This window comes from Nilaparvata lugens, chromosome X (assembly GCF_014356525.2).
Source record: "Nilaparvata lugens isolate BPH chromosome X, ASM1435652v1, whole genome shotgun sequence".
Taxonomy (NCBI): Eukaryota; Metazoa; Arthropoda; class Insecta; order Hemiptera; family Delphacidae; genus Nilaparvata; species Nilaparvata lugens.
The window spans coordinates 105,334,152-105,349,485 of NC_052518.1; the positions used below are offsets into that span (position 1 = coordinate 105,334,152).

The window sequence follows — 15,334 nt, forward strand, 5'->3', positions numbered from 1 at the left end:
ACATAGAACAGCATGATATTTATACCAAACTCAATTTTCACAATACAGAAATTCGAAAAATGAATTTAGGCTGTTCCCTTAGATTACTGTAGTCCAGTCATTATATACATTGGTGCATACCATTTATATTGTAGTTCTGATTTTTCAATATATTATTAGGGTACATAAGAGAAGTCCAGAACCAATTTCTTCATGCAAAATTTCCTTGTGCTAGATACAGGATGGACTAAAAACCTCCTATTTTCGGATCATTTTCCAGTTTTCAGCTATTTCTGCCAAATCTCGTAATCGGACAGGAAAAATTGCTCACACCTTTTTTTTAGATTATAAAATTCTAAATAGAATGGGATCATTCGGAACTCTCTATCTCCAATGAGTACTGAGTTATGATTTTTCAAAAATGAGTGAAATTTGAAGAAATAATAAATTTTGATGAATTTTAGTTTTTGATCAACAATATCTTCCGATTGTAACCATCCAGATGTATAATTCAAAATCCCTCTGGGCGTATTTTTGTGCTCCACAATCTGAGATCAGGTAGAGCGCTCTATCTCACATAGATTTCCAGGTACATCTGACAAAAATGCTCCTTGTATTGTGAAAAACATATAATTTTCAGCTTCAACCATCATCACCAACTATATTGTTCTTACATTGATATTTCGCACAATGACATAAGTTCATTAGATTATGTTCTATGGAATCACCCGTTAGATGTACTTCATTTCAGTATTACCTAATGGAGAGGCGCGCTTAAGGACACCTCAAGGATCAAAATTTCAAACACTTATAACTTTTGACACAATGCTCAGATTTCATCGTACTTCACTTCATTCTTCTCGGCTCGTCAAGGCGGTCCAAAATCATGCATCATAAGTCAAATTCGGTCAAAATTTATTGTTGAGTGTACTTAAGCCCATATTCAAATACACAAAAAATGGCCAATTTCTATATTCAAAGCTGCATGTCTTGTGAAATACTTCTGATAAAATTTCCGAATTTGGTGAGGATGTGAAAATTATCCCCTTCTACCCACTCCAATAAATAATACTTTCGATTCCAATACAATTCGATAGTTACAGACGATTTTAAAAATGGCAAACTCAGTTTTTACATTTTTTTCGTGATTCTACTGTTGATCAAGAGTTTTTAAAAACGAATATGATACATCATAGAAACTTACGATTGATTACAAATTGTAGATATAGTCATCCTCTACGATCTCAGTTGCCTAAAATCCATTTTGAATCACTTTTCCCTATCATAGAACTGCCAAAACCGTTAATATGAAGAATATATCTACAATTTCCGGATTTTTTTCAACAAACAAATCTCACTTTACGAACATATTTTTTCATGAATCGTTCACAGCAGATGAAAGAGAACATTCTATTGTATATTTCAAAATCAAGTAATGATTTTTATAATAAGGGGTTACCGAGAAACATAGCTTTAAATATAGAAATTTGCCATTTTTTGTGATGATGGTTGAAGCTGAAAATTATATGTTTTTCACAATACAAGGAGCATTGTTGTCAGGTGTACCTGGAAATCTATATGAGATAGAGCGCTCTACCTGATCTTAGATTGTAGAGCACAAAAATACGCCCAGAGGGATTTTGAATTATACATCTAAATGGTTACAATCGGAAGATATTGTTGATCAAAAACTAAAATTCATCAAAATTGATTATTTATTCAACTTCACTTATTTTTGAAAAATCATAACGCAGTACTCATTGGAGATAAAGAGTTCCGAATGATCCCATTCTATTTAGAATTTTATAATCTAAAAAAAAGGTGGGAGCAATTTTTTCTGTCCGATTACGAGATTTGGCAGGAATAGCTGAAAGCTGGAAAATGATCCGAAAATACGAGGTTTTTAGGCCACTCTGTATCTAGCACAAGGAAATTTTGCATGAATAAATTGGTTCTGGCCTTCTCTTATATACCCAAATAATATATTAAAAAATCAGAACTACAATATAAATTGCAAGCCCACCCCCTCGTTTATGTCTATATTGACTGGACTACTGGTATAATGCGAATTTGACAATACAAGTATAGTATAAGAGAAACATCAGTGACAAATTTCTGTTCCTCAGAGCTAGAGGAGCGTAAGTCGATTTTCTGACAAATTGATGACTAAAATAGTTGGCTTGTTCAGTTTTTCGAACTCTTAGATTCAGTATAACGTAAGTCCTCTGCAGTTGATTGTTTTGAAGAGAGCCAGAGCTGCAAGAGCGTAAGTCCAGTAAGCATTAATACTGAAACAACGTGAGTCCAATAATTGACAAGTAAGTGTAATGCTGATTCGACTCACGCTCTTTTAGCCCCGGCTGGGAGTGTAATACTTTTTCGGCTCTCCTGTAAAATCAGCCGTTTGAGACTTACGCTCTTCTAACTCTGAGGTACAGATTTATTATTAATACTTCCACAAATGTTCAAAAAATAGTGCAGCAGAGGAGGTCGAGTGTATCAGAAAAGGTAGAGGGAGTGTTTAAATCGTTCATACCTCCGCTTCTTTCTACCTTCAATCACAGAAAATAAAACAATTTTCCAAGTTCTCTCTGCTTCTACCCTTCCTTCACCGCTCCAATATGCTTCGACACATCATATGCATTACATTATACATTATACTCTCAGCTACCTTCTATGATCCACTTCACCTTTGCCACTTCACTATATTTTGACCGTGCGTTTACATTGGTCAAGTTCACTTGAATTCAAGATTTCATAACCTGAGAAGAATATTATAAAGATATGAAGTGAAAATCTAATCTCAAAGTTTTCTTTGTCATCTCCATCATACTTTTTAATGATTTGCTTTCATACATTCTTAATTGACTGACAACTTTTTCATCTCAATTTTCTCAATTGTAGGTTGGATTGTAAAAGTCAAACATGTTGAACCTCATTTGATTGTATGGGAGGAAGGAAATGTGGTAGTTCTCAATAATTAAAAGAATAAGACGATGATGTTATCTAGCTGTATCATCATTATAGCTTATAAACTTTGAAGACAGTGCTCTATCGGGGCGTTTTGCTGTATATAAAAATGTGAAAATTGTAAATCTGGCAACACGCCCTGGTCTCCACGGCTTTGTTGGGCTTGTCTTGGGCCATGACAAGATACGCGCAACGTGCGTGGGTGGAGTAATTCAGTATTAAGATAACGTTTCTGTTTTTTGAAATTGCTGTCACCTCAGGGCTGGGAAAACTAGATGTAGTTTAATTATTTAATTGGCGTGTCATACACTGTTAGAGCTATGCTCAAATTATACAGTTTCACATGACAAAATAATAATATATTTTAATACCACTATATTTGTTCAAAATCAATTAATATTATAGAACCAGATTTCATGACAACACCTGACTCATCTACAGCTAAACTGTTCAACATCTACAAAGCTCGATGAAGGTTCTACATTAGTATAGTGGGTTCTTGTAAACTCATTGTCAAATTTGCAAATTATATTCATTTTACACAAATGTTGAGATAACTTCAAGGAAACTTGACTAATGTAAAGGTCTCTTAAGCACTTGTTAACCTGTTTCCCGTAGATTTTCCTACAACACAAACACACACGCACACATCTTAAAACTATTGTCTCTCTCCTCTTGCAGTCAGACAACGCGCAAAGTGAGAATTGTAGTATTCTTAGAAAGATTACACTCAATATCAATTATGTGATTTCATGAAATTATGTGATGCATTTCATGAAATCATGTGATTTGGTTGGCATTGTGGGAATTTTGGCATCTGTACGTTTATCTGAAGCATAATACTTTGATGAGAAGGAATATGGTCAGAAACTGCGCCATCTTGTGTAGCCAATACAATCTGCAATTTAAATCAGACAATCGTGTGAAATTTATTAAGTCATTGAGACAAAACTGAGAAAGGCTATAATATTACACACCCATCGAGTTTTGGGCGTACGATTTTTCGCCTACCTCATAAATTCAATTAGATTAGATAAGTGAATAAAGTCATTTATTGAAGAAATTCTACAGCAGTTGTTCTTTTTAATAACAAAAAGTGATTTAATAGTAAGCAGTTGGTGATGGAAAACAGCATTGAAGAATATAAAAAGGTGATTTATGAGCTATCCTTTATGATGTCATTGCTCTAAACTCTAAAGCTATTGAGTTCTCCATTTCAATTGATTCTAGCACTTTAAGGGCCGGTTTCCGAGCTTGGCATTTAGCTAAGTTCTAGACTTTAACCGGCTTTGAACTCTGGAGTCAGAAAATTGGCTTTCCGTAGTCGAGGACTGAAATAGACCCTGGAGTTGTTTAGAGATCACATTAGACTCTTGAGTTTATAATTTCGCTTTCTGAGTGAAGGGCTTATAAATCCAGGACTCCAATTAGATTCTATCGTCTCTTCCCGAGTCGATGGATCAAAAATTGTCAAGTCCAGAACTTGAAACAGCGTGATTTTAAACCCTCGGCTGGGGTAGGGTTAAAATTTAAGTTCTAGACTTGACTGAGCAAACACAATTCAGTTATAGTCTTGGAGCAGATGAATAGCCAAACTAATGTCATGGAGTACCTGAATTATTTGAACTAGTTCATCTAAATTCAGCATATTAATAATAATAATATAACAATAATAGATAATTATTCCAGTTGTTTTTCAAAACAAATACGTTTTCCAACTCGATAGCCTACTAAAATATTCATTTCAAAATCAATGGCAAGGATCAATGATCAGTAATAGCAAAACGTAAAATGACATTTTTTTATTCATGTTTCAAAAGGTTAGGTTTTGCTTTGAATTTATAGACCTACACAATACAAAGAAATCGAAACGTATTTTCACAGAATAGTTGTTACAAAATAGTTTGGAGAGCATGCTCATTTGAATTATCCCGCTGCAATAAGCTGTTTTGCTATAGGCCTAATGCCAACAATACAACAGCAAAATATTGAGATTCCTTCATGTTTAATGCTTTTAAGTCTTGGACTCAAATAAGTCGAGAACTTAATAGACCCCGGAGTTTAGAAGATAAACCCGTGATTCAAAAAGTTGATTTAGACCCGAGCGCTTATTCTAGTCCTGGACTCTGTAACTACAGAACGGCCTTTTAAAAATTCTTTAGCTGGGTTGCACAGAAGCCTGTTGAATTTTAACCATGATAAAATCCACGAGAACCAATCAGAGAAGCCTTCTTTCCAAAAAACCTTCTCCAATATTGTTCTGTTGGAGATAATCACGGTTGATAATTTAACATTTGAAGTTCAACCGGCACTTAACCTTTAAAAATAAGATGATTCAATAAAATGTTAAACTATTATAAAATTCAACCTTACAATACATGGATTAAACTCTCCGAAGAAGTCAACCCTATAATAAGGACTTGACTCATTCAGTAAAATTTTGATTAGAGTGGAGATTATTATAAATAAAAGTATAATTTCAGTATGATTTTTATTGGAGACTAGCCTTTAGCCCGTTCTTCGCAGGGGTCCAATTAAAAACTTGACCTACTGAGTAGTAATCTTGAAGAATTGAAAATAGGCCTAGGCCTATAATACTCCTCGATGAATTAAGAATCAATATGCAAAAGTTAATTATTTGAGTAGTTGAGACGTGATGATGCGTCATTCGTGAAATTCCTATCCCGTTCGTTTATAATCCAATTTATTCCTTTGTAATTACAGATTTGTAGATTTATTTGGCTTCTAAAGGTGCGTACAGACTTAAGCGCCGCGAACACGTGCATTTCGCTTCCCATCAGCTTATGCTATCCTTATTATGTCTGTATTTTACCGTTTCTGTACAAATATATATAATAAGAATGGCATCAGCTTATGGAAAGCGAAATGCATCTGTTTGTGGCACATCAAGGAATAAGTAGAAGTGAAATAATAATAGGGCTTTTTTTGTTATCATAAAGGCATATTATATCATGTACATATCTGTACCAGTATATAATCGCCTATTTTTTCTTGGTGAGTTGATATCATTATACTTGCTTTTTCAAGTTCATTTATGTATTAAATATATTAATTCATTCATTTGCTAAATAAATAGGGCTATAGACTATTGTAGTTTAGAAGTTGTTTGCTCACCTTTTAAGCTTTTGCTTGGCTGAGGGTAGAGTTGAATTTGAATCTTTCAATACATATTTTCGTATTCCAATCATATAATTTTTCACGTAATCATCCCATTGGACTTTTTTGACGTTTGTTTCAAACTCTTTGCGATCGTATTCAGCCATATCGTAAGACAAGGATTTCTGGTTATCGCAACAGAACTTCCACTCGTTGAGCGAGAAGAACTCTCCAGCTTTAGCTGCCGACTTGAATCGGTGATAGATTTTCATCATTCTGAAAATTAAATTATTGAATTTAAATTCGAATTTAATTTATTGCCCAAGAAACATTATAATAAAATATTGTACAGGCCATGTCAATATACATAAAAACCACACAACTTAACACTAACCATAAGAAATTATCACGTCATTCCAAGGTGAAATGGAAAAGTCCATAGTGTTAATAATCTTATCATGTAAGAAGGAGAAGAAGAATGAATGGATGAATAATGAATTCATTGCCAAAATATTTTTACAGATAAAATCATCATTAAATTACAATAGTTTTCGGCGTAACTGGAAAAAGAAGCCTTGAGTTCCAGCCACGAGTTCTAAAAATAAGAAATACATTTTTTAATCTAATAACAGCAGAACAAATGATAAAATTCTGTTGATGGATGTTGAATTTTATCAATAATCGAGTACTTGATAAACAAAATATAGATGCACATAAAAGTAATATAAAAATTGTCGAGTTTTAATAATTTTTACACAATCAATATTGCCAAAAATTGGTGATTCAGCCAACTCAATTCTCCATTTTAAAATAATAGTTTTGTTTTACCCACGATTTGAGTAATCTCAATTTGGTTTTTGTTATTTTATCCTCAATAAAGTCTTCCGGAATTTTATTTGTTAGTTTATTACTGTGATATTCAAATTGGTGTTTACTAGATGCTAATGAAGTAAAATTAATATTGAAATCATTTACTACAGTTGGCCGTATATTATAAGGGATTGTGCGACGGGTAAATTGATGTGTATTTTTATTAATAAAAAGAAGGAGAAGAAGAAGAAGAAGAAGAAGAAGAAGAAGAAAAAGAAGAAAAATAGTGTAATATGTGGCATCACTTACATGGGTTTCGCTCCCTGCGCTCTCAAAATGATGTCAATGACAAATGCAGGGACAAAGTGGAAGAGTATTTCATAGATGAAATGCATTACTCGATTTGTCCGGAAAGTGAAGCCTGGATACCATTGCACGTGTCTGGTTGGGTGCTCTAAGGCATGGCGGAGAGTCAATACTCCCAGTTGGTCCCAGCGAATTCCGTTCTGTGTTCCCGAAGTACAATTAAACACCTTCACGTCGTTTGTTCTGTTAAAACACAACAAATTTGTTTGTAAAAAAGATGGATTTGTCAAGATATATACAGAAATTTACAAAAGAAACAGACAAGTGACAACGAATTGAATACAACACTCCAAGTTAGTCCCAGCAAATTCTGTTCTGTACGTGTTCCCGATGTACAAATGGATACCTTCACGTCGTTGGTTCTGTTCAAATACAACAAATTTGTAAGAAAAGAGGGTACAATTGTCACGATATATACAGAAAGTCACAAAAAGTATATTAACTTGAATATTAACGACCTATACCATGGGACATCCTCTTATACTATCTTTTGTCTATATGGTCTTACCTCAAAAATCTAAAAAACAAATCAAATTCATCAATTTTTTCAGAAAATAATACAAAAACAATACATAACATTTTCTTGAAAAACTATATAGTACAAAAAAGTATGGTCAACCTGTAACTAGAAGCATGCCAAGCCGCTGCAATTAGTGTATTGACGACGATATCGACTGGAATAATGTCAACGATATATTTCTGATCGCATATGATACTTCGGATGGTTCCTCGTCCTATTTCCATCATAATTCCAGTAATTCCGCTGATATTATCAACCCAGCCTGGTGTGGGCTCTCTCCAGGCGGCTGTCACTGTTAAAATAAAGTTGAGATAATTATAAAATTATGGCATTACAATTATTATCATCATGAAAGATATAATGCTTGACTATATAAACATAATACTATACAAGCTCACGATCAGACAGTATAGTCCAGTCACTATTAATATACATTGGTGCATGCAATTTATATTGTAGTTCTGATTTTTTTCTTTCCTTGCCCTTTTACTATAGGTAAGGAAAGTATTGCTTTCCAAAAAAAATTGAGGTACCCAAATTTCATGTTTTCTATACGTTTCAAGGTCCCCAGAGTCCAAAAACATGATTTGTGTGTGTGTGTGTGTGTGTGTGTGTGTGTGTGTGTGTGTGTGTGTGTGTGTGTGTGTGTGTGTGTCTGTGAACACGATAACTCCATTCCTAATCAACCGATTGACTTGAAATTTTAAACTTGAGGTCCTTATACCATGAGGATCCGACAATAAGAAATTCAATAAAATTCAATTCAAAATGTTTTTATCAAAAACGGTTCTAACGATTTACTTCAAATGTATACCCCAGATTGCTATTTATAAGTCCTATCAACTGACATGAGTCTCATTTCTGGGAAAATTACAGGAGCTCCGTAATATTCTTGAGAAAAATGAATTTCGTTAAATTTCTATCACGATTTTCTCAAAAATGATTTGACCGATTATCTTCAAATTCATATCCTGTATAGTTATTTATCAGCTCTATTAACTGGCATGAGTCTCTTTCCTGGGAAACAAACAGGGGGTCCACCCCATCCTTGAGAAATTGACTTTGTAACCTCCTTCTCGTGCGTGAGTTCGGTAGGTAGAGCAGTTTATTCTAAATAACACATAGTCGAGATATTCTATTTGTAGAACAGCTGTTTTTACGACTTTTAAAAAATCATTGAATTTCACAATATTTATACAAAGGAAAATGTACTCTGAAAATACAATAGTATGATCGTAGTTTTAAATATTCAACCGCCAATTGGCATAATGTTATCCCCCTAAATAATTATTCACGTTTAAGAATGAGGCTTATAGATCAATGAGCAAGGAAAGTTGTGTGAGTGTACCACACCAGAATTTTAATATATTATTTGGGCACATAAGAGAAGTCCAGAACCAATTTCTTCATGCAAAATTTTCTTGTGGTAGATACAGAGTGGCCTGAAAACCTCGTATTTTCGGATCATTTTCCAGTTTTCAGCTATTTCTACCAATTCTCTTAATCGGACAGGAAAATTTGCTCTCGACTTTTTTTTAGAATATAAAATTCTGAATAAAATGATATCATTCGGAACTCTCTATCTCCAATTAGTACTGCGTTATGATTTTTCAAAAATGAGTGAAATTTGAAGAAAAAATCAATTTTGATGAATTTTAGTTTTTGATCAACAATATCTTCCGATTGTTACCATTTACATGTATAATTCAAAATCGTTCTAGGCGTATTTTTGTACTCTACAATCTGAGATCAGATAGAGCGCTATCTCATATAGATTTCCAGGTACACCTGACAACAATGCTCCTTGTATTGTGAAAAACATATAATTTTCAGCTTCAACCATCATCACCAACTATATTGTCCTCACATTGATATTTCGCAAAATGACATAAGTTCATGAGATTATGTTCTATGAGAATCACTCGTTGTTAGATGCACTTCATTTCAGTATTTCCTAGTGGAGAGGCGCGCTTAAGGACACCTCAAGGATCAAAATTCCAAACTTTTATAACTTTTGAGAAGAATGAAGTGTAGTATGATAAAATCTGAGCATTCTGTACAACTGATAACTTTATACCTGTGAATATTATGTGACTGTATGTATGACTTGTGAAAAAATAAATTTGAATGCAGTAAAACTTCACTGAACAGTAGGACAGTCATTGTCAAAATCAACTTCAGCTAATTATAAAACGATGGAATTATAACTATTATTATTATCATCATAATAAAACATAATAATATATTGCCCAACGATATAATCATAATACAGTAGAACTTTTATAATTCGTTGTTGATGGGACCATGCGTTCACTACCAATTATGGAAGGCTCAAAACTTGTACATTATTTAATTATCTGGGCTATGGAGGGGGTAATGGAGGAAGAGGAGGAGTGACGGTGGTGGTGGAGAAGGAGGAGGTGGTGGTGGAGGAGAAGGTGGAAGAGGATGCTAATCAAAGAGGGTGATGGAGAAAAATACGAATTATAGAATGCTGAAAAAATATGTAATGAGCAATCACAGATATATTATGGATAAAAATGGAAATAGTTATAAGTTTCAAATTGGAAGTTTCCAATTTTCTGACGAGAATTGATAAAACGTAATACATTTACGATAAAAACGATAAACGATTTACGTAATAGATAAAACGCCAAATAAAAGTTTACCAACATTGTCCACAGCTGATTATAAATGAAGATTGATTAAATGTATGAATTCAGGGCTACTTTCTTGTATTTAGAAAATAGAATTATAGTACCCTTTAAAATTAATAAAATAATAAAACAATAATACAAATTGTAACGTAACTACCAGTTTCAGTGATCACACCATCGTCAGGTTATAAATGTTTGCTCATTTATAAACATTTCAACCATTTAAACGGAGTAACATTTATAACTTGACGATGGTGTGATCACCGAAAATAGTAGTTACGTTACAATTTGTATTCTTGTATTATTATTTTATTAATTTTAAAGGGTACTATGAGTCTATTTTCTAAATAGAAGATTGATTAATATTTGTATAATAGACCTGACGAGTTGGTAACGTCTAATGGTGGTGGTTGTGAGGGGTGACTCAGCTATTCCAATTAATTTAGGACTATTTTTATGCGGTTCAATATAATAAATGCCATGTCCTCGATAGAATGAAAATGTTGCTGAGTAAAAATAAATTATTCATATGGCTTTTGTTGGTGGGGAGTCCCGTATACGGGAAGGTCCTAACACGCCTGAATAATATAATTTCAGCCGTCAATGGGCCTCACGACTGTTATACATCAGCCGGGACCGACACTTTAACGTGCCCATCCGATAACACGGGAGTGACCTGCTTGAGAACTTTGCCAAGTAGTCTGTCAACTAGACAGCCCGAGTTGAAAGCAGTGAACGGTCAAGAGAAATAAATTAAGTTGCATCGAGATCTTCTCATGCAATATACTGATACCAATCCACTTGACAGCTGATCAATTTTATCTCCGTCTCCAACTGAAGTTCTGTTCCCATGCTATAATTGCATGTCGACCTGACGCCATTTTTTTGTTTCTTGTTTATTGATCAATAGTATAATGGACCTGTCACAACAGGTCGATTTTTCAATACATTTCCGGTGATGGTTATCGCTAACATTCCATCTTGAGTTCGTATACAAGTGCTGGAATTCTATACCTCATCACAAATTCAAGACTGTTTATTTAGTCGATTATCGTATACATTCTATTTCAGTGCACCATAGAATAAATATAGCATAAGGATATTTTATCTATGAGTGCACATAGATAGACTGATGTGATCTAATGAACAGAAACACATTAAAATTGGAATCAGAGGAAGAAAAGTCAAAATATATGATCCGAATGTGAGAGCAGTATGACAGTATGAGTTAATATTATATACATATAAATATATAAGGTATAAATAATATTATTTTGACAAGATAATAGTAAGTACAAATTATTTATTCTTTATTCATTTATACAGTACAAAGTACATTATCGAAATGATAGGGAGGGGAAAAATAAGGTAACCTTGTGGTCTTCCTCTCCCAAATTTAGATAACACATAGTCCGAAATGGTTTAAGTCTTATAGTTGCTCACTTCATAAAATTTTCAATCCTCACATATTTTCACAACGTAGATTTTCAAATTTAGATGCTTCAAAACTAAACATAGAAGAAATATTTCACATTATTATAACTAAAATAGGAAATATTTATCCAGTGTTAGTACACTCTGTATTATAGAGGACGAGCTTATACATTTTGTAAAATGTTCCAGCAAATAAAGAATCTTCAATCTTCAACCTTGAAAAATGCAATAGTGATTTTATTTTTGCTTACCGATTGAGGGACGCACCAAAGCGACAGGAATATGATGTGCATGTTGGGCCACAACCCATTCTGCCATAGCTTTGGTCAGAGTGTAGGTGTTGGGGTGCTTGTTGGCCAGTAGCACCTGTGACAGATGGTCCAGAGTATACTCTGACAAAGTTTCACAGCAGTGCATTATTCCCTCAGGATCTGCTGGAGGTGGATAAACCTCTTCCTCGATAACTCTCTTGTCAGCGTTGCTATAAGCGGTTGAAACATGAACCACTGCCTGAAAATGACAACACAGAAATCGTTTTTAATCAATCATTCGTTTCTTAATCGTTCATTCATTGATACGATAAATATTAAAATTATCTATAATAATAGATGTCATAGTCTGAAAGAGGAAACTAAGCTCAACTCTTACTATTCCTCTTTGAATAAAAAGTTAGCATCGCTATAAGCAGTTGAAACATGAACCACTGCCTGAAAATGACAAAAAAAACTAGTTTTTCAATCATTCATTAATACAATTATTACGATGATCTATAATAATAAGCTGCGTACAGACTTGAGCACATCTCAAGCAATAAATTAAACACATTACTTGACACGCGCAGTTCACCCTTTATAGGATGATTCTATCTGTATTTGTACAAAAACAGTAAGGAAATAACTGTTTCTGTAATTACCTTATCTACGGTTTCTGTAATTACCTTAATTACTGTTTCTGTAATTACCTTAATTACTGTTTCTAATCAGTAAGCCATTGAGCGAATTACTTCATACACGTATTTCAGTTTTAATAAGCTAATTCTATCTGCATTTGCACAAAACAGTAAGACACACAATAAACTGTGAAGTACCCTTAATTTAAATTGAACACTACTAGTTGAAACCATCATCAACACTACCATTGCATTGAAAATGGCTCCAAAATTACCAAATACTTAAGAAATTGCCATTACTGAACAATCTGAATGCAACTCAACTCAAGTCATCATTTGCAACCATTTTCAACTGAATCTTATTAGAATTTAGATTGATTATACACTTATAATACGTAGATTGTTTAGGTTTTCTAAACCATAGTGAGGCCCTTGTTATGATGGCAGTATTTCATTAACATTGGTGTTGCTATCCTTGTCTATCACTTGACTAAGAAGGTAGCGCTATCTTTTTCTACCTCTGCGAAGTTACAAGATCGTCTTTTAACAATGTGGAAATATAATTAGTTAACAAAACATTTTATCTGAACTATGAAAACTTATAATTCAATCATTGAATAATATTCTTTCTTGAAGAATGAAATATAATTGATCATTTTTAACAAGAATGAACAGTTTAGGTAAACCGGTATCAGCAATTATTCTCTATAGGAGGCAGTGGCAAGGCAGAGCATTGGAAATGCTGTTCTCCTATCTTTATCCACTACCTCACTATAATAAAATGGACCTCACTATAGAATTGTGTATTTGTGTAACTATGAGTAATGAACTTTCTATTTGATAATATTAACAATATTTTTCCTTTCAATAGCAAAGAGAGATACAGTATGTTGAGAAGAAAAACTGTTTGATATAAGCACAGACTTGATGCACTGGAGCTTATATTCTCAATTATCCCAGTCCTCAAGATTGAAAAGCAGCAGATTTTCTAGTAGTAGATATGAGACTCTTAACATTCTCCCACATCATAGAAAGATCAAAATTGTTGAATGTAACTCCAAGTAGAAATATCAATTGAATAATCACATTCTCAACCATTTAATTTGAACCTTTCAACCATTCTCTTGCAATTTTTCCACTTAATCAACAGTATCACAATGATAAAATAATTACTCCATGATATAAACTTAACTGTAGTGTCGTCGAATATAGTTTAAAAACTAATTCACTTAGCAGTTCGTCATTGAAAATAAAATAGATGAGGATAAAATCACGTATTATAATGTAAAAATTAGAAACGAATCAGTATAAATATTATAGTGAGGTCCACGTAGATGAATCTCATTTTATCATGTATCATTACAAGAGTTCAATTCTGTCTATTAAAGCCTTTATTTTAATCTAAATATCGGATTCTTCTATTTTAATATCAACTATTAAAACATTATCAAATAAGTAAATACCTTTATATTATTGATTTTTCGGCAGAATGTGATGACATTGTGAGTTGCCTGAGTGTTGAGTCTGACAGCATCTTTAAGTCTTTCGTTGAAACGTACAGTGGCAGCTGAATGGAATATGACAGTAACTTCATTCTTGAGTCTCTCCTGATCCTTCTCACTCAAGCCGAGGTCTACTTCTGTCACATCTCCTGCTAAAGCTACAACCTTCGACAGGACTGTTGGATTTTCCTTTTGTAGTCTGTTGAAAACCTGGAATGACAGTTCGAGAACATTAGTGAGGTTCACCTTATAAGATAGATTGATTTGTGATTCGATTTTTTTGTTTAACGTCTGGCGTCACATTTGTTGCTTGAAGGAGTAGAGATCACAGTTTCAAATGGTTTCCCTTGTGATTTTGATACTATAGTATTTGAAACATTGGTTTTTTCATCCTTGTCAATCATTCGACAAAGCAGCTAGTACTATCCTTTTCAATCTCCGCCAAGTGAGTTTCGTGAAAGAAAATTACCGGCGAGTAAGCGGTCACCTTTACAACGAGAGTACCAAGTAGTCGTGTCTTTCAGGGTCGAGGAACTAGACAACAATTTATTATTTTCTAGCCTTCTGTTAGATATCAGCTAGCATAGTGTTATTTATCTGTTAAATAAATCTATATAAATAAAAATCAAGCCTCAAATTTTGACATTCAATAACTTTTTTATATGTGCACCGAATTTGATGATTTTTTTTTAGTTGTGTTCGTTATGTTCAGGACCAGGTTTATGGCCTATCAAATTTATAATCCGACTTCAGGACTCTTTTCTACAAAGTTTACATGTAATCCTTATGGGAGAAGATTTGTGAGCTGGCCACACACAGAAATAAAAATCTGCTGTTATAATCATTGCGTCTTTCAAAATTCAGCCGTCGGTAGATCTGTTTTTCTATTTTCTTTCTACTGACTCACAAAATTCTAATTCTAATAATAATGCCGCGGTACGAACGAAGACCAGACTTGGGTCGTAGAACTCGAAATGCTGTAAATTTGGAATATGCACGGGAAAATCAGCAGCAAGGAGATACACCATTCAATTTCCCAGCAAGCTGCCTTCACCTATATCTAAAAATACAAACTGCTGAATAAGTAACT

The 15,334-nt window shown here is 33.6% G+C and overlaps 1 protein-coding gene across 4 annotated transcripts in view; it reads right to left on the reverse strand.

Annotated features, from left to right (window-relative positions):
- Positions 1–1,722: 1,722 nt before the first annotated feature.
- The window catches only part of LOC111061519 (putative fatty acyl-CoA reductase CG5065), a 36,797-nt gene continuing 23,185 nt past the window's right edge, over positions 1,723–15,334 (reverse strand). For all 4 annotated transcript variants that reach the window (XM_039442956.1, XM_039442958.1, XM_022349210.2 and 1 more), the window contains exons 3-8: positions 14,206–14,454; positions 12,105–12,363; positions 7,862–8,054; positions 7,186–7,425; positions 6,085–6,342; positions 1,723–3,847 (exon numbers count right to left, since the gene is read on the reverse strand). In XM_039442956.1, the coding sequence (XP_039298890.1) occupies positions 3,775–3,847; positions 6,085–6,342; positions 7,186–7,425; positions 7,862–8,054; positions 12,105–12,363; positions 14,206–14,454 (1,272 nt within the window). In that variant the 3' untranslated portion in view covers positions 1,723–3,774. The remainder of the gene's footprint in view (positions 3,848–6,084; positions 6,343–7,185; positions 7,426–7,861; positions 8,055–12,104; positions 12,364–14,205; positions 14,455–15,334) is intronic.